Consider the following 27,058-nt stretch of genomic DNA (forward strand, 5'->3'; position numbering starts at 1 on the left):
GCTGACGGTTTATCGCGCCTACCGTTGCCAACGGTAGAAGAGGCACCTACAGTAGACCCAGTAGAGATGTTCCACTCTACCATAGTGGAATGTCTACCAGTAACAAATTCTGCCATTGAAAGGGAGACGAGAAATGACCCGACTCTCTCACGGGTCTACGACTTAACAGTGAAGGGATGGCCAGCACATGGCGAACCACTGTTGCCAGCATTCTCGCAAAGAAGAGAACAGCTGTCAGTGTGCCGAGGAACATTGATGTGTGGATCCAGAGTGGTAATTCCACCCAAACTCCAGGATAAAGTGCTAAAGGAGCTTCACGAGGGGCATCTGGGTGGAGTGAAAATGAAGAACCTAGCTAGGGCGTTTGTATGGTGGCCAGGTATCGATGGAGACATCGAAGAAATGACCAAGAGCTGCCTAGGATGCCAGAAGGTCCAAAACGCTCCACCACAAGCCCCTCTACATCCATGGGAGTGGCCCTCATCTCCCTGGAAAAGGGTGCACATCGACTTTGCTGGTCCATTTATGGACTCAATGTTCTTAATCGCGGTTGATGCACACTCCAAGTGGCCGGAGGTAATAAAGATGTCCTCCACCACCACGGAAAAAACCCATCACAGTATTAAGGACCATATTTGCCAGGAATGGGCTGCCGGAACAGATATGTTCTGATAATGGACCGCAATTTGTGTCTGAAGAATTCAGAAAGTTCTTAAAAAACAATGGGGTTAAGCACTACACATCCGCCCCATACCATCCTGCCACCAATGGATTGGCTGAAAGGTTTGTCCAGACCTTCAAGAAGGCCATAAAGGCCATGGGTAATGAAGACATAAAACTTCAGCACAAGGTGGATAACTTCTTATTCGCATACAGGAATGCAACACATATGGTTACCAACCAAGCTCCCGCCATGATGTTCTTCAATAGAAACCTAAGATGCCGGCTGGATTTGGTCAAGCCCAACATCAGAAGGGACGTGGAGAACCGGCAGTTTCAAGGCATGAATGAAAGGCCAACTAGAACCTTCCAGATAGGTCAACAAGTTTTGGCCCGGGACTACCGTACCGAGAAATGGCAGCCTGGAACTATCTGCACACGACTAGGACCACTGATGTATACCGTGGACATCGGAGAAAGCATAATAAGGCGCCATGCTGACCAAATCATAAAGTCATCCGAAAAGGGACAACCTACACCACAACTCTATACGTCTAACGATGAAGTAGGGATACCCATATCTACCTCCGATCCGGTGATACTGGAACCCGATGAACCCGACACTGGCATTCAAGCCGAATCAGCTTTGCCAGAAGAACCTACTCCACCACCAGAAACTACTACACCCCCGAGGCGTTATCCGGACCAAGTCAGGAAGCCTCCTGAGAGGCTGACTTATAATTAATTAACTACAGCAATGTGTATATTATTTTTCTTATAACATGTAATTAATAATTACTTAAAATATGATGTACTGGTTAACTAAAAGGGGAGGAATTGTAGTGTATGTGCCTTTAAGAGCCCCAGGTGTGCTGTAATGCCAGTAATTGCCACTCGGGCTATATAAGCCTGTATATTGTGTATATCCGTTAGAACCCCCCCCCCCCAGACTTTGCTTAGTAAACACCTATGAACCAACTCCTGTCTTCAGTGTCTCTATCAACACACGGACACGACACCCGCTATGTCCTTGTGATGTGTCCGACACATCGATTAGGTCCAGATTAACACACCGATTATCGGCTACATAAAGGGGTACACATCACACAGAAGGTGGAGGAGAATTGCGGACTTGCCTCTGGAGGTGGACTTTCGCAGTGGACAGGATGAAAAGTATCTGCTGGATGCAGAATTCCCGACATCCTGGTCTGTCTCCGGCTCCCTGTGAGGCATTCTCCGTTCACTTCCTTTCTGTGGCCAAAGGCGAAGAGGAATCTTCAGCCACTTCAGTATGACTGGCCCTTCCGGTTTATTAAGTAGTAGCTGTGGGAGTGGAAAAGATATCCAAAAATAAAAGAAGTGGCAAATACTTTACATCATTTACATTAGCAACTCTGCAAAACCCACTCCCATCCTCGAAACCATGGATAGCCCTCTCCCCTCACCGTAACCATGGATACCCCACTCTCCTCCTCGTAACCATGGATACCCCACTCCCATAGAAACATAGAAGATAGGAGCAGGAGTAGGCCATTCGGCCCCTCGAGCCTGTTCCGCTATTCAATGAGATCATGGCTGATCATCCAAATTCAGTACCCTGTCCCTGCCTTCTCCCCATATCCCTTGATCCCTTGAGCCTTAAGAAATATATCTAACTCCTTCTTGAATATATTTAATGAATTGGCCTCCACTGCCCTCTGTGGTAGAGAATTCCACAGGTTCACCACTCTCTGGGTGAAGAAATTCCTCCTCATCTCAGTCCTAAATGGCCTACCCCTTATCCTTCGACTGTGACCCCTGGTTCTGGACTCCCCCGCCAGCGGGAACAGCCTTCCTGCATCTAGTCTGTCTAGTCCTGTTAGAATTTTATAAGTTTCAATGAGATCCCCTCTCATTCTTCTAAACTCTAGCGAATATAAGCCTAATCGACCCAATCTCTCTTCATACGTCATTCCTGCCATCCCAGGTATTAGTCTGGTGAATCTTCGCTGCACTCCCTCCATGGCAAGAACATCCTTCCTCAGATAAGGCGACCAAAACTGCACACAATACTCAAGGTGTGGTCTCACCAAGGCCCTGTACAACTGCAGCAAGATATCCTTGTTCCTGTACTCGAATCCTCTCGCTATGAAGGACAGCATACCATTTGCCTTCTTAACCGCCTGCTGCACCTGCATGCTTACCTTCAGTGACTGGTGCACAAGGACACCCAGGTCTCGTTGCACTTCCCCTTTTCCCAATCTATTGCCGTTCAGATAATAATCTGCCTTCCTGTTTTCGCCACCAAAGTGGATAACCTCACATTTATCCACATTATACTGCATCTGCCCAATCACCCAACCTGTCCAAATCATACTGGAGTTTCTCTGCATCCTCCTCACAGCACACACACCCACCCAGCTTTGTGTCATCTGCAAACTTGGAGATATTACATCTAGTTCCCTCGTCCAGATCATCAATATATATAGTGAATAACTGGGATCCTAGCACCGATCCCTGCAGTATCCCACTAGTCACTGCCTGCCACTCGGAAAAAGACCCATTTATTCCAACTCTCTGCTTCCTGTCTGCCAACCAGTTCTCTATCCAAGTCAGTACCTTACCCTCAATCCCATGTGCTTTAACTTTGCACGCTAATCTCTTATGTGGGCCCTTATCGAAAGCCTTCTGAAAGTCCAAATACACCATATCCACTAGTTCTCCCTTATCTAATCTACTAGTTACATCCTCAAAAAATTCCAGTAGATTAGTCAAGCACGATTTACCTTTTGTAAATCCATGTTGACTTTGTCCGATCCTGTCACTGTTTTCCAAGTGCTCTGCTATTACATCTTTTACAATGGACTCTAGCATTTTCCCCACTACCGATGTCAGGCTTACCGGTCTATAATTCCCCATTTTTTCTCTGCCACCTTTTTTGAATAGTGGGGTAACATTAGCTACCCTCCAATCCATGGGAACTGTTCCAGAGACTATAGAATTTTGGAAGATGACCAGCAATGCATCTACTATTTCTAGGGCCACTTCCTTAAGTACCCTAGGATGTAGATTATCAGGCCCCGGGGATTTATCGGCCTTCAATCCCGTCAATTTCCCTAACACCATTTCCCTACTGATTTCATTCAGTTCCTCTCTTTCATCAGACCCTATGTTCCCCGACATCTCTGGGAGGTGATTTGTGTCCCCCTTTGTGAAGACAGAACCAAAGTATGAATTTTATCGGTCTGTCATGTCTTTGTTCCCCATTATAAATTCCCCTGATTCTGATTGCAAGGGACCTACGCTTGACTTCACCAATCTTTTTCTCTTCACATATCTATAAAAGCTTTTACAGTCGGTTTTTATGTTCCCTGCAAGCTCCCCTCACCGTAACCATGGATACCCCACTCTCCTCATCATAACCCTGGATACCCCACACCCCTCATCGTAACCCTGGATACCCCACTGCCCTCATCGTAACCCTGGATACCCCACTCTCCTCACCGTAACCATGGATACCCCACTCTCCTCATCGTAACCATGGATACCCCACACCCCTCATCGTAACCCTGGATACCCCACTGCCCTCACCGTAACCATGGATACCCCACTCTCCTCATCGTAACCCTGGATACCCCACTGCCCTCATCGTAACCATGGATACCCCACTCCCCTCATCGTAACCCTGGATACCCCATTCCCCTCACCGTAACCATGGATACCCCACTCCCCTCATCGTAACCCTGGATACCCCATTCCCCTCACCGTAACCATGGATACCCCACTCCCCTCATCGTAACCCTGGATACCCCATTCCCCTCACCGTAACCATGGATACCCCACTCCCCTCATCGTAACCCTGGATACCCCACTCCCCTCACAGTAACACTCTGACACATCCTTTAACTAACAGCCTGGTAACTGGTAGCTGCTGATGTACAATTACCGATGTCAGCCCTAACTCAGCCATGTCTGTTTTCATTTCTGGTTCCAGCTCCTTCTCATGCAGGATTCCCATTGGGAGCATTTCCAGAATCTTGGAGCAGTACGAGATCTCTGCCTTGGTGAATTCAATTTTCTCTTTAATCTGAAACAGATCATATTGGTAAAATGCACACACGGTCCCTCGCGGTTCCCTCAGTACTGCCCCTCCGACAGTGCAGCGCTCCCTCAGTACTGCCCCTCCGACAGTGCGGCGCTCCCTCAGTACTGCCCCTCCGACAGTGCAGCGCTCCCTCAGTACTGCCCCTCCGACAGTGCGGCGCTCCCGCAGTACTGCCCCTCCGACAGTGCAGTGCTCCCTCAGTACTGCCCCTCTGACCGTGCAGCACTCCCTCAGGACTGCCCCTCCAACAGTGCAGTGCTCCCTCAGTACTGCCCCTCCGACAGTGCGGCGCTCCCTCAGTACTGCCTCTCCGACAGTGTGGCGCTCCCTCAGTACTGCCCCTCCGACACTGCAGCGCTCCCTCAGTACTGACCCTCCGACAGTGCGGCGCTCCCTCAGTACTGACCCTCCGACAGTGCAGCACTCCCTCAGTACTGCTGCTCCGACAGTGCAGCGCTCCCTCAGTACTGCCCCTCCGACAGTGCAGCACTCCCTCAGTACTGCCCCTCTGACAGTGCAGCACTCCCTTAGTACAGCACCGTAAAGTCGGGGGTGGGGGGGGGAGTTGTGGGGCTGAAGGAGATTACAGAGATAGGAAGGGGCGAGGCCACAGAGGGATTTGAAAACAAGGGTGAGAATTTTAAAGTCGAGGCGTTGCCGGACCGAGAGCCAATGTAGGTCAGCAAGCACAGGGGGCGATGGGTGAACGGGACTGGGTGCGAGTTAGGACACGGGGCAGTGAGCACAAGGGGTGATGGGTGAACGGGACTGGGTGTGAGTTAGGACACGGGGCAGTGAGCACAGGGGTGATGGGTGAACGGGACTGGGTGCGAGTTAGGACACGGGGCAGTGAGCACAGGGGGTGATGGGTGAACGGGACTGGGTGTGAGTTAGGACACGGGGCAGTGAGCACAGGGGGTGATGGGTGAACGGGACTGGGTGCGAGTTAGGACACGGGGCAGTGAGCACAGGGGGTGATGGGTGAACGGGACTGGGTGCGAGTTAGGACATGGGGCAGTGAGCACAGGGGGTGATGGGTGAACGGGACTGGGTGCGAGTTAGGACACGGGGCAGTGAGCACAGGGGGTGATGGGTGAACGGGACTGGGTGTGAGTTAGGACACGGGGCAGTGAGCACAGGGGGTGATGGGTGAACGGGACTGGGTGTGAGTTAGGAGACGGGCAGCCGAGCCTTGGATGAAACATCATTGCGTGTGAAAAAGTAAACCCTTGTCTGTGTGACTCTTTTGAGATCTTTCTGAGCGGCGCTACATAAATGCAAGTCATTCTATTTTTCGTTCTTTCACGAATCTACCGAAATCACAGAGATGTTGGATCACTCATCGGGCCCACCTCTTTGAATCTGCTCCTTTGTGTGGGAGTCAGGACCTTCTGCAGTGTGGCCTTGCGAATGGCCTCCAGGGAAAACCTTTGAAGCTTCTTGTTTTTGCAAAATCCTCCAATGCGCACGATCTTGGTGAGTTGAAACTCGAGTATCCCTGAAAAGAAGCGACAGTCAGTTACTGACTAGTGGTACCTGTAGTGACCACGTCCCCTATACATCAGTATGACCTTCGCACAGGAGCTGGATAAATACTGACTGGGACTGAGAATGGAACATGAGAAAGCATGAGCACCCGACCATGAACTAACTCCACATTAATCAATCAATCAATGTCCTTGCACAGATCCTGTACAATCTACCCCACCATGGACCTAAGGACATAAGAAATAGGAGCAGGAGTCGGCCATTTGGCCCCTCGAGCCAGCTCCGTCATTCAATAAGATCATGGCTGATCTTCTACCTCAACTCTACTTTCCCGCCCGATTTCCATATCCCTCGATTCCCTTAATATCCAAAAATCTATTGATCTCTGTCTTGAATATCCTCAATGACTGAGCTTCCACAGGCCTCGGGGTAGAGAATTCCAAAGATTCACAACCCTCCGAGTGAAGAAATTCCTCCTCATCTCAGTCCTAAACGGCCGACCCCTTATCCTGAGACTGTGACCCCTAGGGGGCGATTTTCTCAGCCCCGAGGAGGCGGGTATGGAGGCGGGGCTGCCGGGAAAATGGCAGAATTTGGGGGCGGGTGGCAAACCCGCCCCCCAACCCGCCTCCATGCCATCTTCCCAGGAGGCAGGTAGCCATCCCACGCCGGGTCCCGTCTCCTTCGAGGCGGGAAGGGATTTAAGCCCATTAACTGCCTGTTAACAGGCAGAAAATAGGATTATCCCGTTTTTGCCCTCACAGGTGCAGGCTTCTTGACGGCTCCAAAACCCGCCAGCTCAGCGAGGCGAGTGCTGGGTCCGAGGGGGTGCAAAAGTGTGGTGTGAAAGTTAGTGAGGGCTAACATTTAAGGAATGAATGCATGAATTGCAACAGTTATACGTTCCTTTCTGGCGCAAAACCACAAAAGGAAAAGCGTCCCAACCATGGCTAACAAAAGAAATTAAGGATAGTATTACATCCAAAGAGGAGTCATATAAAGTTGCCAGAAAAAGTAGCAAGCCTGAGGATTGGGAGCAGTTTAGAATTCAGCAAAAAAGGACCAAGAGATTGATTTAAGAGGGGAAAAATAGAGTATGAGAGTAAACTTGCAAGGAACATAAAAGTGGATTGTAAAAGCTTCTACAAGTATGTAAAAAGAAAAAGATTAGTGAAGACAAATGTAGGTCCCTTACAGTCATACACAGGAGAATTTATAATGGGGAACAAGGAAATGGCAGAGCAATTAAACAAATACTTTGGTTCTGCCTTCACGGAAGAGGACACAAATAACTTCCCAGAAATGTTAAGGAACCAAGGGTCTAGTGAGAAGGAGGAATTAAAGGAATTTAGTATTAGTAAAAAAATACTGCTGGAGAAATTAATGGGACTGAAAGCCGATAAATCCCCAGGGCCTGATAATCTGTATCCCAGAGTACTAAACATGGAAATAGTGGATGCATTGGTTGTCATCTTCCAAAATTCTATAGATTATGGAACAGTTCCTGCAGACTGGAGGGTGGCAAATGTAACCCCACTATTTAAAAAAAGGAGGGAGAAAGAAAACCGGGAACTACAGACCGGTTAGCCTAATATCAGTAGTAGGGAAAATGCTAGAGTCTATTATAAAGGATGTGATAACAGGACACTTAAAAATATCAACGGGATTAGACAAAGTCAGCATGGATTTATGAAAGGGAAATCGTGTTTGACAAACCGACTGCAGTTTTTTGAGGATGTAACTGGTAGAATAGATAAGGGAGAACCAGTGGATGTGGTGTATTTGGATTTTCAGAAGGCCTTTGATAAAGTCCCAATAAGAGGTTAGTGTGCAAAATTAAAGCACATGGGATTGGGGGTAATATACTGGCATGGATTGAAAATTGGTTAACAGACAGGAAACAGAGTGTAGGAATAAATGGGCCTTTTTCGGGGTGGCAGGCGGTGACTAGTGGGGTACCGCAGGGATCAGTGCTTGGGCCCCAGCTATTCACAATATATATCAATGATTTGGATGAGGGAACCAAATGTAATATTTCCAAGTTTGCTGACGACATGAAATTAGGTGGGGTTGTGAGGAGGATGCAAAGAGGCTTCAAGGCGATTTGGACAAGTTGAGTGAGTGGGCAAATACATGGCAGATGCAGTATAACATGGATAAATGTGAAGTTATCCACTTCGCTAGGAGAAACAGAAAGGTAGAGTATTATTTAAATGGTGATAGATTGGGAAATGCTGATGTACAAAGGGACCTGGGTGTCCTTGTACACCAGTCACTGAAAGCAAACATGCAGGTACAGCAAGCAGTTAGGAAGGCAAATGGTATGTTGGCCTCCATTGCAAGAGGATTTGAGTACAGGAGCAAGGATGTCTTACTACAGTTATATAGGGTCTTGGTGAGACCACACCTGGAGTACTGTGTGCAGTTTTGGTCTTACCTAAGAAAGGATATACTTGCCATAGAGGGAGTGCAGCGAAGGTTCACCAGACTGATTCCTGGGATGGCAGGACTGTCGTATGAGGAGAGATTGGGTCGACTAGGCCTGTATTCACTAGCGTTTAGAAGAATGAGAGGGGATCTCATTGAAACGTATAAAATTCTGACTGGGCTAGACAGACGGGATGCGGGGAGGATGTTTCCCCTGGCTGGGGTGTCTAGAACGAGGGGTCACAGTCTCAGGATACGGGGTAGGACATTTAGGACTGAGATGAGGAGAAATTTCTTCACTCAGAGGGTGGTGAACCTGTGGAATTCTCTACCACAGAAGGCTGTGGAGGCCAAGTCACTGAATATATTTAAGAAGGAGATCGATAGATTTCTAGATGCAAAAGGCATCAAGGGGTATGGGGAGAGAGCAGGAATATGGTATTGAGATAGCGGATCAGCCATGATCATATTGAATGGCGGAGCAGGCTCGAAGGGCCAAATGGCCTACGCCTGCTCCTATTTTTCTGTGTTTCTATGATGGGTCCAAGAGTGGAGAGGTGAGTATCTGAGGCAAGTCCTAAGTGTTTTTAAAGGTGTACTTACCTAAAAGATTACTGTATTACCCTTGTTACACGCCCATCTAATTTCCTGATTTATACTGTACAACTACTGTTAAGGGGCCTATAAACAACCCCCACCAGTGTTTTCTGCCCCTTGCTGTTTCTCAGTTCTACCCAAAGTGATTCTAGATCTGTATTTTTGTGTACAACCATGAATGTTTTTCGATGCTTTGGCAACATAAGATGTACCTTGTCATGCCAATAAAGCGATTTGAATTGAATTGAATTGAATTGAATTGATTCTACTTCTTGATTTTCGGAGCTAAGATCCTTTCTCTCTACTGTCTTTATCCCATTCTTTATTATCAGGGCTACCCCTCCTCCTTTTCCATTTTGCCTATCTCTTCTAAAAGTTAAGTATCCTGGAATATTTAGTTCCCAACCTTGGCCACTTTGCAACCACGTCTCCAGAATGACCATTAGAAACCCATTTATTTCTATCTGTGCTATTAATTCACTTATTTTGATGCGAATGCTTCGCACAGATATAGTGCCTTTAGCTTTAATTTTTATCTCTTTTTCCCTGATGTCACCTTAGTCACTGATGCCTTTGTTACTCTCCCTGTCCCTTCCTGACCCACTCTGCTTATTTTTAACCCAAAACTCTACTCTGCCCTAGAGCCTTAACATGTCTATCGCTGCTTTTAAATTTACTCTTTCTTGAATCCTCCCACCCCCACTTCATTAGTTTAAAGTCCTGTCTACTGCCCTAGTTATTCGATTCGCCAGGACACTGGTCCCAGCCTGGTTTAAGTGGAGCCCGTCCCGACGGAACAGCTCCCTCTTTCCCCATCACTGGTGCCAGTGCCCCATGAACCGAAACCCCTGCCTCCCACACCACTCTTTGAGCCACACCACTCTTTGAGCCACACATTTAATCCTCTAATCTGCTTGTCCCTATGCCAGTTTGCGCGTGGCTCAGGTAACAATCTAGAGATTATTACCTTTGAGGTTCTGCATTTTAATTTAGACCCTAACTGTTGAAACATGGAGAAGGAAGAGGCAGAGAGCTTGATGGGCTATTAAGGCTAGCTTGGCCTATAGTATAGGGAGCAAACACTACAAGATAGTGCGCATTTGTTCATCAACACGTACTTTCTTTATATATTCACAAAGGTAATTACAATTAACTTATGAAGCAAATGAACTAGCTTGGCAGAGAGCTTGATGGGAATTTAAAAGTTAACCTAGCAGACGAAATAGAAATCGCAGATAAGCTTGTGTGTGAGCTTGGTAACAACAGAAACTTCACTGAATTATTGTGCCTGGACCTTGAAAAACTTGCCAAAGAAGAGCTTTTCACGACAGTTGCCTGGGAAACCAGATTGGACATGCAGCTGCAGACAGTGTAATAAGTAAGACTCCATTGTTCACACAGAAAAGCAGACTGATTAAGGGTTGGGAACAGACGAGATAAGGGATGTTACATGAGAGACAGCTTAGGCCTCGGTTCAGCCTGGGCACCATGGGAAAGTACTGAAGGGGAGGTGTCATGTTAAGTCAGGTGACAGAAGGAATCCAATCAAAAGGAGAAGAGGCAGATTCAATTTTACACTAGGGTACAAGAATCATACAAAAACTGAGATTTTTGTGTTTGGAGGTTAGTGCAGCGAGGGAATAAAGAAATGCATGTCTACATTTCAGCGCTCGTATCTGTTTAATCTACTTTGCTTGTAAAGTGCTTTGCCTGCTGACTGAAGTAAAGAGACAACATGGGTCTCTTTACCTACATCACTAGCTCCTCAAACTCTCTCAACAGAACCTCATTCCTAGTTCTGTCTATGTCGTTGGTTCCTACATGGACCACAACAACTGGATCCTCCTCTTCCCACTCCAAGTTCTTCTCAAGCTGCGAGGAGATGTCTTTAACCCTGGCACCGGGCAGGCAACACAACCTTCGGAACTCCTGGTCGCGACTGCAGAGCCCAGTATCTATCCCCCTGACTATACTGTCCCCTCCCACAACGACATTCCCTTTCACTCCCCCAACTTGAATAGCCTCCTGCACCATGGTGCCGTGGTCAGTTTACTCATCCACCCTGCAGACTCTGCCCTCATCCGCACAGGCAGCAAGAACCTCGTACCTGTTGGATAAGGACAAAGGCCGGGCTCCTCCAGCACTGCACCTGGGGTCCCCTTACCTGCCTGAGTTGCAGTCACACCCTCCTGTCCCTGACCACTAACCAGACCTGTACCACTACCTTACCTAAGGAGCGTGACTGTCTCCTGGATCAAAGTGTCCAGGTAACTCTCCCCCTCCCTGATGCCCCGCAATGTCTGCACCTCAGACTCCAGCTCAAAAACTCTGAGCTGAAGTTCCTCAAGATGCAGGCACTTACTGCAAACGTGATTGTCAGGGATCACAATGCTCTCCACAAACTCCCACATGCTGCAGTTGAGGCACAGCACCTGCACTGTTTTATTTATTTAGTTAATGAATTAACATTTATGTATTAACTTAGCTTATAGTTTCATTTTTTAACTAATTACTTGATCTAGTTTAAGTTAGAGGTAGATTAAATTAAATATTTACCTATAACACAGAGCACTACAAGTATTGGAGGCAAAAAGGCAACAACTCTTTCCCCCTCTACACCGAATTGGGGGAATGGTAGCATAGTGGGTATGTTGTTGGACTAATAACCCAGAGGCCTGGACTAATGATCCAGAGACTCGAGTTCAAATCCCACCACGGCAGCTGGGGAATTTAAATTCAGTTAATTAAATAAATCTAAATAAAAAGCTAGTATCAGTAATGGTGACCATGAAACTATCGGACTGTCGTAAAAACCCATCAGGTTCACTAATGTCCTTTACGGAAGGAAATCTGCCGTCCTTACCCGGTCTGGCCTATATGTGACTCCAGACCCACAGCCATGTGGTTGACTCTTAACTGCCCTCTGAAATGGCCTAGCAAGCAGCACGGTGGCATAGTGGTTAGCACTGTTGCCTCACAGCGCCAGGGACCCGGGTTCAAATCCGGCCTCGGGTGACTGTCTGTGTGGAATTTGCACATTCTCCCCGTGTTTGCGTGGGTTTTCTCCAGGGGGCTCCGGTTTCCTCCCACAGTCCAAAGATGTGCGGGTTAGGTTGATTGGCCATGATTAAAATTGACCCTTAGTGTTAGGGGGATTAAATACGTGGGGTTACGGGGATAGGGCTTGGGTGGGATGGCTGTCGGTGTAGGGACCGGGTGCTAGGGTTTGGATGATCAGCCATGATCTCGTTGAATGGCGGGGCGGGCTCGAAGGGCCGAATGGCCTACTCCTGCTCCTATCTTCTATGTTTCTATGTAAGCCACTCAGAAGTATACTAAGAATAAAACTGGACAGACCACCCGGTATCGACCTCAGTACCGGCTACGGACACGGCAACGGCACAGCCAGCCCAGTCAACCCTGCAAAGTCCTCCTCACCAACATCTAGGGACTTGTGCCAAAATTGGGAGAGCTGTCCCACAGACTAGTCAAGCAACAACCTGACATAGTCATACTCACAGAATCATACCTTTCAGCCAATGTCCCAAACTCCTCCATCACCATCCCAGGGTATGTCCTGTCCCAACGGCAGGACAGACCCACCAGGGGTGGCGGCACAGTGGTATACAGTCGGGAAGGAGCGGCCCTGGGAGTCCTCAACATTGACTCCGGACCCCGTGAAGTCTCATGGCTTCAGGTCAAGCATGGGCAAGGAAACCTCCTGCTGATTACCACCTACCGCCCTCCCTCAGCTGATGAATCAGTACTCCTGCATGTTGAACACCACTTGGAAGAAGCACTGAGAGTAGCAAGGGCACAGAATGTACTCTGGGTGGGGGACTTCAATGTCCATCACCAAGAGTGGCTCGGTAGCACCACTACTGACCGAGCTGGCCGAGTCCTGAAGGACATAACTGCCAGATTGGGCCTGCGACAGGTGGTGAAAGAACCAACACGAGGGAAAAACCTACTTGACCTCGTCCTCACCAATCTACCTGTTGCAGATGCATCTGTCCATGACAGTATTGGTAGCAGTGACCACCGCACAGTCATTGTGGAGACGAAGTCCCGTCTTCACACTGAGGACACCCTCCATCGTGTTGTGTGGCACTACCACCGTGTTAAATGGGATAGATTCAGAACAGATCTAGCAGCTCAAAACTGGGCATCCATGAGGCGCTGTGGGCCAGCAGCAGCAGCAGAATTGTATTCCACCACAATCTGTAACCTCATGGCCCAGCATATCCCTCACTCTACCATTACCACCAAGCCAGGGGACCAACCCTGGTTCAATAAGGAGTGTAAAAGAGCATGCCAGGAGCAGCACCAGGCTTACCTAAAAATGAGTTGCCAACTTGGGGAAGCTGCAACACAGGACTACTTGCATGCTAAAAAGTGGAAGCAACATACTATAGACAGGGCTAAGCGATCCCACAATCAACGGATCAGATCAAAGCTCTGCAGTCCTGCCACATCCAGTCATGAATGGTGGTGGACCATTAAACAACTAACAGGAGGAGGCGGCTCCGTGAATATCCCCAGCCTCAATGATGGTGGAGCCAAAGCTGATGCGATTGCAACCATCTTCAGCCAGAAGTGCCGAGTGGATGATCCATATCGGCCTCCTCCTGAGGTCTTCACCATCACAGAAGCCAGGCTTCAACCAATTCAATTCACTCCACGTGATATCAAGAAACGGCTGAGCGCACTGGATACAGCAAAGGCTATGGGCCCCGACAACATCCCGGCTATCGTGCTGAAGACTTGTGCTCCAGAACTAGCCGCGCCTCTAGCCAAGCTGTTCCAGTACAGTTACAACACTGGCATCTATCCGACAATGTGGAAAACTGCCCAGGTATGTCCTGTCCACAAAAAGCAGGACAAATCCAATCCAGCCAATTACCGCCCCATCAGTCTACTCTCAATCATCAGCAAAGTGATGGAAGGTGTCGTCGACAGTGCTATCAAGCAGCACTTACTCACCAATAACCTGCTCATCGATGCTCAGTTTGGGTTCCATCAGGATTCTCAACTCCAGACCTCATTACAGCCTTGGTCCAAACATCGACAAAGGAGCTGAATTCCAGAGGTGAGGTGAGAGTGACTGCCCTTGACTTCAAGGCAGCATTTGACCGAGTGTGGCATGAAGGAGCCCTAGTAAAACTGAAGTCAATGGGAATCGGGGAAAACATCACTGGCTGGAGTCATACCTAGTGTAGTGTATGTGCCTTTAAGAGCCCCATGTGTACTGTAATGCCGGTAATGGCCACTCGGGCTATATAAGCCTGTATATTGTGTTGTATCAGTTAGTTCCCCTCCAGACTTTGTTTAGTAAACACCTGTGAAACCAACTCCTGTCTTCAGTGTCTCTATCAACACACGGACACAACAGTGGCGACGAATTGGAAACGGACTTACCTGCAATTCGGCAGCACCTCAAGGACATCGATTCCTCTGGCGTCCAAAGTTGAAGAAAAATCAAGAAAAAGAAAAAGCTGTGGTTTCACCAGCTAGCCAAGCTGGTGGCAGGTACTGCAATAATCCTTCCTGAGCGTCGGGCTGGGGCTCCAGCGGCTGGCTCTACAGCTAGGCCGAGCAGCGAAAGCAGAGGCAAGCAGTAACAGACGGGGAGGGAGCACTCGGGAGACGGCCGGCGCTGCAAGCAGGTCGGCGTTCAGACCTAGAGAGAGAGTCCGGCGGGAACGAGTCTCCAACTGTAAATAAATAAATAAAAAGAACGGAAACCGCGGGAAACATCGTTGTCATCGGCAGCAGCGGCGGGGAAGTGCGGGAAGCGACATATCTTTTCTGCAGAAAAGAAAGAAAAGCGCGGGAAGCGCCATTTTTTTTCTAGGATGCCTAAGTCTGGCAATATTGATGCTTGTGATAACGAGATAGAGGATTGGACCACATATGTGGAAAGAGTGGAGGTATATTGCACCGCAAATGGAATAGAAGATGAAAAAAAAGCTTCAGTACTGCTAAATCTAATGGGCGCAAAGACATACGGGCTGTTACGAAATTTAATCACTCCAGCCAAACCAAAGGACAAGAATTTTAAAGAAATTGTTGATACCCTACAGGAGCACTTAAACCCAACACCGCTGCTGATAGCGGAACGATTCAAATTCTTCAAGAGAAATCAACACAAGAATGAAAGTAACGCTGGTTACCTCACCGAATTAAGAAAGCTATCAAAACACTGCCAATTCGGGGCAGGACTAGCAGATTATCTTCGAGACAAATTCGTCTGCGGTCTCCTAAGTGAAGGAACACAGAAAAGGCTGCTTTCTGAAAAAGATTTAACACTGGACAAGGCTTTCAGTATGGCTGTATCATACGAAGCAGCCGCAAGAGGAGCTGCAGAGATACAACAAAAGACACAGGACTTCGGCACCCATGAAATGACACAGGGTTTTGAGAGATGTTATCGCTGCGGCAGATCCACCCATGACCAGAGGGACTGCTGGTTCAAGGACAAAGCATGCAGGCAATGCGGAAAGATTGGACACATTGCACGGGTATGCCGATCTGGACAAAAAAATCCACAGACAGGAAAAAAAAAATCAATAAAGGAAAGTACAGAAAGGTACAAATGATGACGAACAGTAGCTCCGAAGACCAGAAGAGCGATAGCGACTCCGAAAACAAGAGACTAAGCTGTCTCAAATTACATAATGTAATTGCCAAAGATGATTACCAGACCATATGGGTTACCCTCACGATAGCAGGGTCCCCAGTTAAAATGGAGCTAGATACAGGATCAGCTCTGACCGTCATAAATCGACGGGATTACGAGCGGCTATTTCCGCATATACCTTTAAAAGACACATCCATTATATTGAAAACATATACGGGGCAGAAAGTATACCCCAAAGGAAAAATAAGGTATACAACGGCAAGGAAATACAAAGATTGTATTTATACATTCTACAAGATGGTGGTCCACCGCTGTTGGGATGTGAATGGATCAGGAAAATACGTTTAGACTGGCACTCCATTCAGGCACTGACAGTGACCAGTAAGAAAAAAAACGATGATGACGTCATACCTGAACGATTAAAAGACATCTTGGCCAACGCCAAAGAAGTGTTTCAAGAGAAACTAGGAACCTTGAAAGGCATCACCGCCTCAATAAAAGTGGAAGATGCAGCAATTCCCAAGTTTTTTAAGGCAAGATCGGTGCCATACGCAATTCGTCCAGCAGTCGAGGCAGAGCTGGAGAATTTGGAAAAGGCAGGCGTATTATCCAAAATAGATTGGAGCGAATGGGCAACACCCATCGTCATGAAGAAAGCATTGAATAATGATAAATCTGAAGAACAGAGAAAAATTCGCATCTGTGGAGACTTCAAGGTGACTGTAAACCCGGTCCTTCACACGGTACAGTATCCTCTTCCGAGGATAGAAGATATTTTCGCTTCACTATCCGGAGGGAAACGTTTCACCAAAATTGACTTGGCACAGGCATATCTACAGATGGAGGTTGAAGAGGCCTCTAAAAAATATCTCACGATAAATACACACAAAGGTCTGTACCAGTACAATCGACTGGTTTTCGGAGTAGCATCCGCTCCAGCTATCTGGCAAAGAGCTATGGAGCAAGTCCTCCAAGGGATTCCGGGGACTCAATGCTACCTAAACGACATCCTTGTAACAGGAGAAAACGACAACAAGCACCTTGCCAATTTGGAGCAGGTGCTCACTAGGCTGAGAGAACGGGGCCTACGAGCAAATCGCCCCAAGTGCGAATTTTTCCAAAATCAAATATCATATTGTGGCCACATAATTAATAAGGAAGGGTTGCATAAGTCACCTGAAAAAATTGAAGCGGTCATAAAAGCCCCAGCACCTGAAAGTGTTTCACAATTAAGGTCGTTCCTGGGATTAATAAATTACTATCATAAATTTTTACCGAACTTATCAACTCTTCTACACCCTCTTAATGAACTTCTACAAACAGGAGTAATTTGGAAATGGAGCGAAGACTGTAAACGTGCCTTCCATAAATGCAAAGACTTAATCACGCCCAAAGAAGTTTTGGCTCATTACAACCCATCACTGCCAATCAGACTGGCGTGCGATGCATCCCCTTACGGCGTAGGAGCAGTATTATCGCATAAATTCCCTGATGGCTCGGAACGGCCGATAGCGTTTGCGTCACGCTCATTCAACTCAGCTGAGCACTGTTGCCTCACAGCGCCAGGGACCCGGGTTCGAATCCGGCCTCGGGTGACTGTCTGTGTGGAGTTTGCACATTCTCCCCGTGTTTGTGTGGGTTTTCTCCGGGTGCTCCGGTTTCCTCCCACAGTCCAAAGATGTGCGGGTTAGGTTGATTGGCTATGATAAAAATTGACCCTTAGTGTTAGGGGGATTAAATACATGGGGTTACGGGGATAGGGTGGGATATGTGTTGGTGTAGGGGTTATGGGGATCGGGTGGGATATGTGTCGGTGCAGGCTCGATGGGCCGAAATGGCCTCTATCTGCACTGTGGGGTTTCTATGATTCTGTGAAATCGACAGGGAAGCACTCAGCCTGGTATGGGGAGTGAAGAAATTCAACCATTACCTACACGGACAAAAATTTACATTGTTGACTGACCATCAACCCCTCATCTCCATATTCAACCCTAAAAAGGGTGTTCCCATTATGACAGCGCAAAGGCTACAGAGGTGGTCCCTTTTTCTAGGGGCACACCAATACAACATAGAATACAAAGGATCAAAACAGCATGGGAATGCTGACGGGTTATCGCGCCTACCGTTGCCAACGGTAGAAGAAGCACCTACCGTAGACCCAGTGGAGATTTTCCACTCTACCATAGTCGAATGTCTACCAGTAACAAATTCTGCCATTGAAAGGGAAACTAGAAATGACCCGACTCTCTCACGAGTCTACGATTTAACAGTGAAGGGATGGCCAGCACATGGCGAACCACTGTTGCCAGCATTCTCGCAAAGAAGAGAACAGCTGTCAGTGTGCCGAGGAACCTTGATGTGTGGATCCAGAGTGGTGATTCCACCCAAACTCCAGGATAAAGTTCTAAAGGAGCTTCACGAGGGGCATCTGGGTGGAGTGAAAATGAAGAACCTAGCCAGGGCGTTTGTATGGTGGCCAGGTATCGATGGAGACATCGAAGAAATGACCAAGAGCTGCCTAGGATGCCAGAAGGTCCAAAACACTCCACCACAAGCCCCTCTACATCCATGGGAGTGGCCCTCATCTCCCTGGCAAAGGGTACACATCGACTTTGCTGGTCCATTTATGGACTCAATGTTCTTAATCGCGGTTGATGCACACTCCAAGTGGCCGGAGGTAATAAAGATGTCCTCCACCACCACGGAAAAAACCATCACAGTATTAAGGCCAATATTTGCCAGGAATGGGCTGCCGGAACAGATCTGTTCTGATAATGGACCGCAATTTGTGTCCGAAGAATTCAGGAAGTTCTTAAAAAACAATGGGGTTAAGCACTACACGTCCGCCCCATACCATCCCGCCACCAATGGATTGGCTGAAAGGTTTGTCCAGACCTTCAAGTAGGCCATAAAGGCTATGGGCAATGAAGACATAAAACTTCAGCACAAGGTGGATAACTTCTTGTTCGCATACAGGAATGCAACGCATATGGTTACCAACCAAACTCCCGCCATGATGTTTTTCAATAGAAGCCTAAGATGCCGGCTGGATTTAATCAAGCCCAACATCAGAAGGGACATGGAGAACCGGCAATTTCAAGGCATGAATGAAAGGCCAACTAGAACCTTCCAGATAGGTCAACAAGTTTTGGCCCGGGACTACCGTACCGAGAAATGGCAGCCTGGAACTATCTGCACACGACTAGGACCGCCGATGTATACCGTGGACATCGGAGAAAGCATAATAAGGCGCCATGCTGACCAAATCATAGAGTCATCCGAAAAGGGACAACCTACACCACAACTCTATACGCCTAACGATGAAGTAGAGATACCCATATCTACCTCCGATCCGGTGATACTGGAACCTGATGAACCCGACACTGGCATTCAAGCTGAATCAGCCTTGCCAAAAGAACCTACTACACCACCAGAAACGACTACACCACCGAGGCGTTATCCGGACCGAGTCAGGAAGCCTCCAGAGAGACTGACTTATAATTAATTAACTGCAGCAATCTGTAGATTATTTTTCTTGTAACATGTAATTAATAATTACTTAAAATATTATGTACTGGTTGGCTAAAAGGGGAGGAATTGTAGTGTATGTGCCTTTAAGAGCCCCATGTGTACTGTAATGCCGGTAATGGCCACTCGGGCTATATAAGCCTGTATATTGTGTTGTGTCAGTTAGTTCCCCTCCAGACTTTGTTTAGTAAACACCTGTGAAACCAACTCCTGTCTTCAGTGTCTCTATCAACACACGGACACAACACCTAGCACAAAGGAAGATGGTTGTGGTGGTTGAAGGCCAATCATCTCAGCCCCAGGACATCGCTGTAGGAGTTCCTCAGGGCAGTGCCCTAGGCCCAACCATCTTCAGCTGCTTCATCAATGACCTTCCCTCCAACATAAGGTCAGAAATGGGGATGTTCGCTGATGACTGCACAGTGTTCAGTGCCATTTGAAACTCCACAGATAATGAAGCAGTCCATGCCCACGTGCAACAAGACCTGGACGACATTCAGACTTGGGCCGATAAGTGGAAGTAACATTTGTGCCACACAAGTGCCAGGCAATGACTATCTCCAACAAGAGAGAGTCTAACCACCTCCCCTTGACATTCAACAGCATTACCATCGCCGAATACCCCACCATCAATTCCTGGGGGTCACCACTGACCAGAAACTTAATTGGACCAGCCACATAAATACTGTGGCAGCAAGAGCAGGTCAGAGACTGGGTATTCTGCGGCGAGTGTCTCACCTCCTGACTCCCCAAAGCCTTCCCACCATCTACAAGGCACAAGTAAGGAGTGTGATGGAATACTCTCCACTTGCCTGGATGAGTGCAGCTCCAACACCACTCAAGAAGCTCGACATCATCCAGGACAAAGCAGCCCGCTTGATTGGCACCCCATCCACCACCTTAAACATTCACTCCCTCCACCACTGGCGTACCGTGGCTGCAGTGTGTACCATCTACAAGATGCATTGCAGCAACTCGCCAAGGCTTTTTCGGCAGCACCTCCCAAACCTGTGACCTCTACCACCTAGAAGGACAAGGGCAGCTGGCGCATGGGAACACCACCACCTCCAAGTTCCCCTCCAAGTCACACACCATCCTGACTTGGAAGTATATCGCCGGTCCTTCATCGTGGCTGGGTCAAAATCCTGGAACTCCCTCCCTAACAGCACTGTGGGAGCACCTTCGCCACACGGACTGCAGCGGTTCAAGAAGGCGGCTCACCACCACCTTCTCGAGGGCAACTAGGGATGGGCAATAAATGCTGGCTTTGCCAGCGATGCCCACATCACAGGAACGGATTTTTTTTTAATTCCCACTCTCCAAATTCCCAACTTTTACACTCTCTTTAAATGCATCCCGTTTAATACCACTCGGTGCGTCAGCAGATACTTCTGTGACCTTACCGCAGCCATCATTCTCCTTACACAAACCATGTACTATCCACCCTACCATGGACTCTGCCCCACTCTGGGGAATTGGATATATAGAATCACACAGCACAGGAGGCCATTTGGCCCATCGTACCTATGCCGGCTCTTTGAAAGAGCGATCCAATTAGTCCCACACCCCCTGCTCTTTCCCCAGAGCCCTGCAAATTTTCCCCTTCAAGTATTTATCCAATTCCCTTTTGAAAGTTGCTATTGAATCTGCTTCTTGGCAGCGCATTCTAGATCACAACAACTCGCGGCATTAAAATAAAATCCCCATCATCCCCAGTCTGGCTCTTTTGCCAATCACTTTAAATCAGTCTCCTCTGTCCCTTCTGGCACCGGAAGTAGTTTCTCCATATTTACTCCATCAAAACCCCTCCTCACCTTGAACACCTCTATTAAATCTCCCTTTAACCTTCTCTGACCTTTACATTATTTGAAAAAGTAACATTTGCAGGGCTCTGTGGAAAAGAGCTGTGGGGGGGGGGGTGGGACTAATTGGAGAGCTCATTCAGAGAGCCGGCACAGGCACGATGGGCCGAATGGCCTCCTTCTGTGCTGTACCATTCTATGATTTATTGCCTATCCCTAGTTACCCTTGAGAAGGTGGCGGTGGGCCTTCCCCTTCAACCACTGTGTGTGTTGAAGCTCCTCCCACGATGCTAGCGGTTTCTGTCAGGCCTGGACAGACTAGATGCAGGAAGGATGTTTCTGATGGTCGGGAAGTCCAGAACCAGGGGTCACAGTCTAAAGATAAGGGGTAAGCCATTTAGGACTGAAATGAGGAGGGATTTCTTCACCCAGAGAGTGGTGAACCTGTGGAATTCTCTGCCACAGAGGGCGGTGGAGGCCAGTTCATTAAATATATTCAAGAAGGAGTTAGATATATTTCTTAAGGCTAAAGGGATCAAGGGATATGGGGAGAAGGCAGGGACAGGGTACTGAATTTGGATGATCAGCCATGATCTCATTGAATGGCGGAGCAGGCTCGAGGGGCCGAATGGCCGACTCCTGCTCCTATCTTCTATGTTTCTATGTTTCTATGATACAACGGAGGGGCAGTTAAGAGTCAACCATGTTGGTGTGGGACTGGAGTCACGTATAGGCCCGGACCGAGTAAGGATGTTTCCTTCCCTAAGGCACATCAGTGAGCCGGCTGGGGGTTTTTTTAAACGACAATCCCACTGCTTCATGGTCACTTACACTGACGCCAATCTTTTTATTTCCAGATTTGTTTTAAAACTATTCGCAACTTTTGTTGTGGCGACGTTACCTTTACAAGAAACAGCTCACCTTCCAGGAACTGATCCAAGGCGTGGTTTGTGTTGCAGACGATCAGAATGGGGCTGTGTTTCACATTCCCGTCGTTCTTCTGCCACAGGCTCCGATTGTGTAGCAGCAGGTGCACCAGCTTTAGCCCAAGGAAGGTCTTTCCTGTTGTAACACAGGCAACCACACCGCAGGTTACATACACACCCAGCACCTGGTCCGACAATTGACTTCTAATAACCTCTCCGTTAGTGCCTAGAACAAGCCGCGGCTCGGTGGGCAGCACCCTCGCCCGCGAGGCCGAAGGTGGTGGGTTCACAGTCCCACTCCAGGGACTTGAGCACAGAATCTATAAGGCTGACCCTTCATGTGCAGTACCGAGGGAGCGCTGCACTGTTGGAGGTGCTGTCTTTCGTCTGAGACTTTAAACCGTCTGCCCTCTCGGGTGGACGTAAAAGATCCCACGGCCCTAGTCGAAGAGCAGTAGGGGAGTTCACCCCGGTGTCCTGACTAATATTTATCCTGCAACCAACATCACAAACAGATTGATGTAAAAGACGACTTGGTTTGAGTCTAAAACAAGGCTTTAATCAACTGTTTCAAAACCATGAGATTTCTAGTTACAATCACTAGTTCCTGGTTACAGAAACATCCTGAGCAAGCTGGGCCCACGCCCGAGTATTTATACTCCTTGGACGGCGCCACCAGCTGGCCGCCCAGTGTTACTTCATGAGTCATGATAAGATTCATGATGTGGAGATGCCGGTGGTGGACTGGGGTGGACAAATGTGAGAAGTCACACAACACCAGGTTATAGCCCAACAGCTTTATTTGAAATCACAAGCTTTCGGAGCGCTGCTCCTTCGTCAGATGAAGTGAAGAGATGCATATAGGCACAGCATATATAGTCAGAGAACACTGCCAGATGATTACAGGTAATCTTTCTAACTGCCCTTTATCCCACCTCGGCAGAGAGATAATCACAGCAATAATTATCTCTGTGATTATCTCTCTGCCGAGGTGGGATAAAGGGCAGTTAGAAAGATTACCTGTAATCATCTGGCCGTGTTCTCTGACTATATAAGCTGTGCCTATATGCATCTCTTCACTTCACCTGACGAAGGAGCAGCGCTCCGAAAGCTTGTGATTTCGGATAAGATTCATGACACAGATTATCTGGTTATTTATCTCATTGCTGTTTGTGGGAGTTTGCTGTGCACAAATTGGCAGCTACATCACAACAGTTGTCGGCGGACGATAGCAGACCCGGGCCGAGCAGATCTTTTCTCTTGGTCCATTCAAACTATTATGGCTGTTGACTTTAATGACCTTCTCTCCCTCCTAAAATCCACTGGCTTTGAAAACCCAAGCCTGGCACTACCGCATCAATACTTCCCAATTTACCAGGACCCTGCCTGCTACTCTGTCCTACCATGCTCCCTGCACTATGAACCTTCACCTTCTCAATAAAATGAATTAATATCCACAGCCGCTCACTTTGGCCCTGTCATTCATCGCCAATGTCCAGTGCCTTCTGTATCAGCTGTGGCTCAGTGGGGCAGCACACTCGCCTCCGAGTCAGAAGGTTGTGGGTTCCAGTCCCACTCCAGGGACTTGAGCACATAATCCAGGCTGACACTCCCAGTGCAGTGCTGAGGGAGTGCTGCACTGTCGGAGGTGCCGTCTTTCGGATGAGACGTTAAACCGAGGCCCCGTCTGCTCTCTCAAGTGGACGTAAAAGATCCCATGGCACTATTTCAAAGAAGAGCAGGGGAGTTCTCCCCGGTGTCCTGGCCAATATTTATCCTTCAATCAACTTCACTATAAAACAGATTATCTGGGTCATTATCACACTGCTGTTTGTGGGAGCTTGCTGTGCGCAAATTGGCTGCCCCGTTTCCTACATTACAACAGTGACTACACTTCAAAAAGTACTTCATTGGCTGTAAAGCGCTTTGGGATTTCCAGAGGTCGCGAAAGGCGCTACAGAAATGCAAGTCTTTCTTTTTTCCCGGTACATTCCAAGCAGCAATGTATAACTGCGTCCACATACCTGTGCCAGGAGGACCCTGGATTAGTGCAAACTCGCGTGTCAGGGCCTTCTGAAGAGCCTTCAGCTGAGATCTGTCAAAATGCTTCAACCATCGCAGGGACCGGAAGTCTTGTTTAAACGGATTGATCTCGTACTTGTTCTTCTCTGTGAGGTTGCCGCCTTGCACCAGGGGGTTGCCCCTCTGCTGACTGGGATTCATGCTCTTCTCCGCTGGGCTGGTGCCCCTCCCTGTGAGGCTGACCCTCTCCACTGCTAGGCCAGGCCGCTCCTCCGCTGGGCTGGTGCCCCTCCCTCTGAGGCTGACCCTCTCCACTGCTGGGCCAGGTCGCTTCTCCACTGGGCGGGTGCCCCTCCCTGTGAGGCTGACCCTCTCCACTGCTGGGCCAGGCCGCTCCTCCACTGGGCGGGTGCCCCTCCCTGTGAGGCTGACCCTCTCCACTGCTAGGCCAGGCCGCTCCTCCACTGGGCTGGTGCCCCTCCCTGTGAGGCTGACCCTCTCCACTGCTGGGCCAGGTCGCTCCTCTGCTGGGCTGGTGCCCCTCCCTGGGAGGCTGACCCTCTCCACTGCTGGGCCAGGTCGCTCCCCCGCTGGGCGGAGCTGTTCCTCTGTGATGGTAATAGGCTCGTCTGCTGGGCTGAAGCTTTTCTCCGCTGCTGGCTGTTGCTCCTCTTCCATGTTACTGTCACTCTCAACCGCAAGGTGAATATACTCCTCTACAGGCCCCATTCTCTCTTCCGATGGGTGGACCTCATCTGCTGCGGCTTCCATGGTCTCCTCTGCTGGGCTAACACTGCCCTCAGGTGAGCCAAAGGAATCCTCTGTTTGGTGGTCCTGCTCCTCGATCGTGTTGACATGATCCACTGCTGCAAGGGGCTGCTCCAGTGCCGACTCCTCCAATGGGTGGACCTCCTCCTCTGTACCACTCTCCATCTATTAACAAAGGCAGAAAGTGTCCAGTCAAAACGTAAAAAAAGATATACAAGAACTGTTAGATATAAACAAAGCCGAAAATACTCACATATAGAGATATACACATACACACACCCGTACAGACACACACACACATACAGACACACACATACACACACCCGTACAGACACAGACACACATACAGACACACACACACAGACACACATACACACACATACAGACACACACATAGACACACACAGATACAGACACACACACCCGTACAGACACATACACACAGACACACATACACACACACACACACAGATACAGACACACACATACAGACACACATACAGAGACACAGAGACACACACACAGACACAGACATACAGACACACACACACAGACACACACACACACACACACACACACACACACACACACAGACACACATACAGACACACACATAGACACACACAGATACAGACACACACACCCGTACAGACACATACACACAGACACACATACACACACACACACAGATACAGACACACACATACAGACACACATACAGAGACAGAGACACACACACACAGACACAGACATACAGACACACACACACAGACAGACACACACACATACAAACACATACAGACACACACACACACAAACACATACAGACACACACACACACAAACACATAGACACACACACATACAAACACATACAGACACACACACACATACATACAGACACACACACAGACACACACATATAGACACACACATACAGACACACACACATACAGACACACAGACACACACACACATACAGGCACACACACACATACACACACACAGGCACATATACACACACACACACATATACAGACACACACATATACACAGACACACACACACATACAGACACACACACAGACACACACACACACAGACACACACAGACACACACACACATACAGACACACACACACACAGACAATCACACATACAGACACACAGACACATACAGGCACACACACACATACACACACACAGGCACATATACACAGACACACACATATACACAGACACACACACACATACAGACACACACACACACACACAGACACACACACAGACACACACACAGACACACACAGACACACACACACATACAGACACACACACACAGACACACATACATACAGACACACACACACACACAGATACAGACACACACACATACATACAGACACACACACATACAGACACATAGACACACACACAGACACACACACGTCCAATCACACATATTACAACAGTGACTACACTTCAAAACTATTTCACTGTAAAGCGCTTTGGAACGTCCGGAGGATGTGAAAGGCGCTATAGAAATGCAAGTCCTTTCTTTCTCAGTTGGTTTTTGCACCCTGCTCAATATTCTATTGATCCAGCCATGTATTTGACATTATTTTCCCCACAGTTGTCAGTGGATAATTTAAGCAGCAATGTAAAGAATATTACACATTGAAGGCCAGAGGGGGCTAGTTTCCAGACAGGATCACTATTCAGGGACCACGGATGGAAAGTGTGTACATCAGGTGGGAATGGGATCGAGGGGTCTGTATGATAGCCCAGGTAGAGCAGAGAAGGTTAAGGGGAGATTTAATAGAGGTGTTCAAATTCATGAATGATTTTGTTGGAGTAAATAAGGAGAAAGTGTTCCCAGTGACAGAAGGGTCAGTAACCAGAGGATACAGATTTAATGTAATTGGCAAAAGAACCAGAGGGGAGATGAGGAAAAAAAAGGGGAGAAAGAGCAGGGAGACTAATTGGAGAGCATTTTCAAAGAGCCGGCATAGGCACAATGGGCCGAATGGCCTCCTTCTGTCCCAATATCTCTTTACATGGCTCAGTGTCAAATTTTGTCTGATAATCGCTCCTGTGAAGCGCTTTGGGACGGTTTT

General features: G+C 48.2%; 1 protein-coding gene across 1 annotated transcript in view; it reads right to left on the bottom strand.

Moving 5' to 3' along the window:
* LOC147116878 (NFX1-type zinc finger-containing protein 1-like) overlaps window positions 1–27,058 on the bottom strand; it is an 80,798-nt gene that overhangs the window by 39,391 nt on the left and 14,349 nt on the right. Inside the window, exons 4-8 of the mRNA XM_085987184.1 lie at window positions 24,177–25,107; window positions 22,148–22,288; window positions 6,097–6,242; window positions 4,586–4,726; window positions 1,797–1,983 (exon numbers count right to left, since the gene is read on the bottom strand). Of these exons, the coding sequence (XP_085843310.1) occupies window positions 1,797–1,983; window positions 4,586–4,726; window positions 6,097–6,242; window positions 22,148–22,288; window positions 24,177–25,107 (1,546 nt within the window). The remainder of the gene's footprint in view (window positions 1–1,796; window positions 1,984–4,585; window positions 4,727–6,096; window positions 6,243–22,147; window positions 22,289–24,176; window positions 25,108–27,058) is intronic.

This window comes from Somniosus microcephalus, chromosome 5, assembly GCF_052327205.1.
Source record: "Somniosus microcephalus isolate GS21.2 chromosome 5, FLI_Smic_1.0, whole genome shotgun sequence".
NCBI classification, from domain to species: Eukaryota; Metazoa; Chordata; class Chondrichthyes; order Squaliformes; family Somniosidae; genus Somniosus; species Somniosus microcephalus.